The sequence below is a fragment of the Anastrepha obliqua genome, chromosome 6 (assembly GCF_027943255.1).
Source record: "Anastrepha obliqua isolate idAnaObli1 chromosome 6, idAnaObli1_1.0, whole genome shotgun sequence".
Taxonomy (NCBI): Eukaryota; Metazoa; Arthropoda; class Insecta; order Diptera; family Tephritidae; genus Anastrepha; species Anastrepha obliqua.
The window spans coordinates 44871883-44878201 of NC_072897.1; the positions used below are offsets into that span (position 1 = coordinate 44871883).

The 6319-nt window shown below is 39.5% G+C and overlaps 1 protein-coding gene across 1 annotated transcript; it reads right to left on the reverse strand.

Annotated features, from left to right (window-relative positions):
* Positions 1–484: 484 nt before the first annotated feature.
* LOC129250447 (uncharacterized) lies at positions 485–1108 on the reverse strand. Its single transcript, XM_054890068.1, has one exon. The coding sequence runs from the start codon at positions 1106–1108 to the stop codon at positions 485–487; it is 624 nt and encodes a 207-aa protein (XP_054746043.1).
* Between the last annotated feature and the right edge of the window lie 5211 nt (positions 1109–6319).

Genomic DNA, 6319 nt, shown 5'->3' on the forward strand with positions numbered 1-6319 from the left:
CCTTGGCCAAATTGTGAAGCCCGTCCGGCGGTGCCTCCTTTTCGTGGGACATGTAGCAGGACCCAAGAAATAAAGGTTTATTTTTGCAGTCCTGAATTGTCACCACTGTCAGGTCATCTGTGGAGAGATTAGTATTAAAGTAAGAACATAAACTTTTTTTAACGAGTATCACTGCTCTAACTCTGTTCTTACCCGATCGAGAAGTATATATTGTAGTTTGGTGAGTCTAGTCCAGACACCAGGTTTTCCGAACTAATCCATGGTTCCGTAGCCGACCCACATCGTAGTTGGCCCCTTCTAGATTCTTTTGGGAAGATTTAGCTGAAGGACCTTCTGACTTCTTATAGACTTCTTGTAGATTTAGGGCGGTTTCGAGGATGTCTTCTTTGCCGAGATCCTTCTCCATCTCCACAGTTTCCAGCGTGTTCTGATTTATATCTGTTGGGCTGCGTTTTTTGAGGCAAAGGTACACGCTGCCAATACTCTACGCCATACTCTTCCCAAGCCTTGCATATAAGATGTCCTCCGTTGTTTTATTAATTTGGATGATGCAGTTTTGGCCTCCATCCGCACTTGCTGATTTAGCCACCTTCAACATCTTCCAATCATCGGTAGGAACATCCGTATTTTGTCGTTGCAGGAGTTTTAAGGCATACTCTGGATTGACCGTGCGCGGTATCAGCACCTTAGCTTTCGGTATCGTTGGTATGCAACTCCGATCCACGATTTCAACAGATGCCCCTTCCCATAGGCCTTGAAGTCTTTTCACCGTTTCCTTAACCCGTATGAGAGTGAGGTCGTCTTTACATTTTATTATCTTCACGCCACTGACCCAACCTGCTCCATCAAATGTAGGCATTGTTGCGCTCGGATCAGCGTCAATTTTTGCGAAAAGAGCCTCCAGTAGCTTCATCTCAACTACCTTCCATTGCTCCTGCGTTATTCGTCCCAAAGGGTTACTGCGATCAGTAAGCGACGCGGCCAAGTGCTTCTTGGCTACCTCACTGACTGCCGCCGGTGCTTTAGATGTGGATGGTTCTTCAGGTTGAGTGCTTCGCGATTTTGCTCCTCTACCTGGTTTGCGAACTTTGGGTTCGATGCGGCACATCCAGCACGTGTTGCAAAATATGCGCGGCCTTTTTCTACGTCCTCCCTAGCCCATGCCAGTCTTTCCGCTTCTGCTTGTGTCAGATGGGCCATACCTCCAAGTCGATCGCAGATCTTGACCGCAGCTTTGTATCTCGACTTAGCTTTCAACCCCTCCTTACTTGGCTTTACTCTAGGCCTATTCGTACTGTCCGAAATGGTACCATCGAGTTTTACCGAAGAGTTAAGTAAAGCATCCTCTTCTGCGGTATTTACGCTAGCTGTGCTTTCCAGGTCCGAGTCTACTTGAACTATGACACCCGCACGCTGCATAGCGATTTTGTTTTTCACGATTGTTTTTGTAGAGGTGTGGCCGCTGGCGACACAGCTTCCGCCTTCACTGTACCCGCCGGTGGTAGCAGCCCCTTCTCCCACCGACGTTTGGGTTAATATCCTAACCCGTATAATTTCCTTGTCTACCTCTATATTAATTTATATTTCAAGGATCTCCAACCAATAGCTTTTTATTCCTAGCCGCCAGGAACCTCATTAGAAATGATCTTTGTATTAGCCCCCCGACAACCCCTTTGGGTAACATATAGAGTTAGTCACCGCGGAGAGTTAGTCTTAGCTAAACATCACCTGTCCACATTGCAATCAGGTAGACCTGGTTAAACCTAACCTCATGCAATGCAGCCGGTGGTGCCCATTGCCCAGTCGGCGCCCACGGAGAGGAACTAGCTACGCGGATTTTCGCCAAAATTAGTTTCAACACAAAAAATTTTGAGCAGTTTTCACCAAATTTGAATAAAGTTTTAAATGTACTACAACGCATCCACCAAAATCTGAGTTCATTTTTGTATTTAATTTGAATTCAAGGGAACATAATATAGAAATGCACAATCAAATGCTGTGCAAAATGCCGTCGGCCATTCGTCAATTTGATTTCCTACAGAAGCCAAAAAAAGAGAATTCACTTTAATCAGCTCTGTTAAATGTTTCACTACACTCGGCAGCGGTTAGACTTAATTTTTGACAATTCACACTACTCGTAGCCCGCGAGACTTCTCTAAACATTAACGTTCTCTGCAATGCGTTTCTGAGATTTTACCAGCTACATTAATGTTAACAGCACCATTGGCCGGCACAGATGAAGTGCGTAAGTGAGTGTGCGTTTGTATTAATACTGGCTAAGCAATAACACCAATAGAGAGAACGTTGGTTCAAATCTCGATGAAGCTCCAAAATTAAGAAAAACATTTTTCTAATAGCGGTCGCCCCTCGGCAGGCAATGGCAAACCTCCGAGTGTATTTCTGCCATGACAAAGCTCCTCATAAAAATATCTGCCGTTCGGAGTCGGCTTGAAACTTTAGGTCCCTCCATTTGTGGAACAACATCAAGACGCACACCACAAATAGGAGGAGGAGCTCGGCCAAACACCCAAAAAGGGTGTACCCTCCAATTATATATATACATATATATAAGCAATAACACCTTCAATAACAGCATTCACAGCAGACGATGTCACCGAAGAAGTAAAACAACCAGTATTACTACCAGGAGTAGTTGAGAAACTAGTATTATCAGGGTCATTAACAGCTGTTAGGTTATTAGTAGGAACAACAGTGTGATTAGATGAGTATAACTGAGTGTGTTTTTGAACTTTAATTGGCTGAGTAACAACACCTTCCCTATGTAGCTTTAACTTTAGAACGAGTAATCCGTTTGTTTTCACTTATTAGAGTAGCTGGCAAGTTAGAAATATCATCTACTAGCTCAATTAATACAATAAAGTTACTTTTTACTTTTTTTGCCCAAGTCCGAGATCGCATTTATAATTTTTTCCTAAAGCATATTATAGGCCATACAAGTAGTGCACATACTCATTATTCTGAGCGATATATAAAATATAAAATTAACCAAAAAGCACAGACCGAAAAAAAAACACGTCCGAACCAGCATAAAGCTCATACAAACATAATAATGTATGATAACTACTATTCAGTGAATCTCTACCCGGCGTTGTTGAATCTTTAACCATAACTCGTGCACAAGTGAATCGTCTATCATCGAGATTGATGAGCCCTCATCCAAGAGCGCATACATATCAATACGATTATTTGAGCCGTACAATGTTACGTGAACTATCCGAAACTGTAAATTTCCACAAGTATGAGCGGAGTATTTGAAAACGGAACTTTTGGCAGACTAAGTTACAATGGCAACAACAGACGGGATCACTACTGTGCAACAAACGATTGTGATACCGTGGGTATCCTTCAACTGGACAGACTAAACTTAACAATAGTAGAATGTGGGCAATCGAAGCAGAATATTTTGCTCTTATAAGATCGAAGTAAATAAAATTAATTTATAGATCCTCCGATTGGTAACGTCGAAACTATATTTAAGCGTTGGCGCTCGCTTTTTTTAATTTCAAATTGCATCTCGTAATTGCACCTCTAGCCTAAAAATTTGTTGTTGCATAGACAAAAGTAAATTCATATTATAACTAGCGGACCCTTACCCGCTTCGCTGGGTGAAAGAAAAATATAAATGAAAAGTGTTCTCTGTTTTTTTCTTGTTTCATCCTTTAATTCATTCTCGGCCATTATTTTGTGACTTATTCTAATAACAATGTTTTATTTATTTTAGTGACTTACTCTAATGATTGTAAACTAACAACTTATTCTAAAGCCTTCTGAAAAGCCTACACAAAATTTTTGGTTTTATTTTCATGCGGTGTATAAATATAAAGTAACGATGGTTTCCCTACTCGAGAACATCCTACATACTGTTGCCCATGTCCAAAGCATGGATAAGTTAGGTCAATTCCACATAATTGAAGTGTTTAACCTTGAGATTTATTGATTGTAATAGCAAAAGCAAGGCGAATGGGAAATTGAAGTCGCTTAAAATCAAAAGGAAAATCTGTTAAAATCATTGGAATGCGCGGAATCAAAAAATCTTGACCTTTAAATTTGCCTTTCAAAATTGTTGCTTCAATTACATTGTTCATTGTCCGTTTCACTGCTAATCTTGTCCCATTGTATAGTTTCGGCTGATTGATATTTCGCAACATAATGATCACTGCGCCGACTTTCAATTGCAAACGATGTGGTGGCAAGCCAGGCAAATTAAGTGAATTCAAAAATTCAATTGGATAATTCACTACATCGTCGGGATTAGTGATTGAATCAATTGATTTATAGGTGACAACTTCACCTGAGTCAAAATACTGGAATTGATTTCATTGACATCGACATTTTTGGCAGCTAATATAGCTCTCTCGCTTAGCCAATCTTGATTTCGATAGTTTTGTGCAACATTTGGGAATACATTTTGCACTAATTGTACTCTTGATTCTGTTACTACAAAAATTAGTTGGAAGTGTGATCATGCCAGTATTCTTATCAATTGGCTTTCGTCCATTTCCAATTTGCAACAAATGTTCGGAAAATTCAGCAGCTGTTGGATCATTCTGTAACTGCACACGAACATTAGTAGTTAATGTGAGTTTTTGAACATATCTCCACAGATTAGAAGATTTAAGGCACGCTCTCAATTCATCAGCTGCTGTTGATTTGGGAATAACAGGCAAAGTTTGTCGAAAATCACCGGCCAATAGAATTAGTGCACCATCAAATATGTTTGTGTTATTTCGAAAATCTTTCAGTGTTCTATTTAAGGCTTCCAGTCATTTTTTATGAGCCATCATACATTCATCCCATACAATAATTTTACATGTTTGTAAAACTTTTCCCATTCCAGAATTTTTAGAAATATTGCAAGTTGGTTCTTCATTTACTTGCATATTTAATGGTAACTTTAATGCAGAATGTGCAGTGCGACCGCCGTCCAATAAAGTTGCCGCTATTCCAGATGATGCCAAAGCCAATGCAATATTATTCTCTGATCGAATGGTGGCCAAAATTAACGACAACAAAAACGTTTTTCCAGTCCCACCTGGTGCATCTAAGAAGAATATTCCTCCTCTTTCATTTGCAACATTGTCTATAATTGTGTCATATGCCTGCCTTTGTTCTGTGTTTAATATTGGTAGGTTTGTTGTTACAAATGTGTTCAGATCATTTCGAACATATTCTTTTTCACGTCTTAATTCTGCATTATACGCATCTTGCATCGGACGATTTGGTGCGATCATACCTAACTCACTCAGAGTTTTATTTGCAATCATCAGGCAAAAGTCTTTGATTTTAATTAAAGCCTAATTATACTTCTGCTCAAATATGAACGAGACGGTATCAATAAAACGGTCCGCGGATGACCTATGGCAAAAATAAATTTTTTGTTTTTTGGTAGGACTGTTGTAAGCTTACATGGCAAATTTCAGCGTGATATGTCACATAGTTTGTTTTCTGTGCTACTGTAAACAAGTCAAGCTCGAGTGTGTTCTTCGAATTCTCTTTTATGACTTCAATTGTCTCAAAATGTTTTCCACGGAGCGGCAACTTGAGCTTGGGAAACAGGAAAAAGTCAATTTCCTTTACTTTTCTGATGTTTTCGTCGTTTACTGATGTTGCTGGACGACGTTCATGAGGCAAGTTTTCAACCGATGTACGGCCCTCTTTGAACGATTTGTACCACTGGAAAACACGTGCACGCGATAAAGCAGAGTCCCCATAGGTTGTCTGCAACATTTTTAAGGCGTCTGAAGCCGAAATTTTGTTGGAATAACAAAATTTCAAACAAATTCTTTGAATTTCCATCATTAAATTCGAAGAACACACTCGACTTCACTTGTTTACAGGAGCACAGAAAACAAAATATGTGACATATAACTCTGAAATTTGCCATGTAAGCTTATAACTCCTACCAAAAAACAAAAAATTTATTTTTGCCATTTGTCATCCGCGGACCGTTTTATTGATACCGTCTCGTTCATATTTGAGCAGAAGTATAATTCATCTGTATAATTCAAATTTGGATTTGCAGTAATGCGACGTACTTGATGTAGGATATATTCTGTCATGTACTCTTGGTAAGTACTCCACAATTCTTTTGGGTTTGCTGGGAAACATGTAGCAATAATGATAGCAAATAGTGCTCTTATTTGGTGTGGAAAACTTGTTGCACATGCATCCATAAGAGTTGCATCCCACTGATTATCATTTTCAAGCAAATTCAATTCTTTGCATGCTTGCTGATAAGTACAACAAAGATGACCATTAACTCGTTTCAAGATTTCGAATGATCTTGGGCCGGGAATAT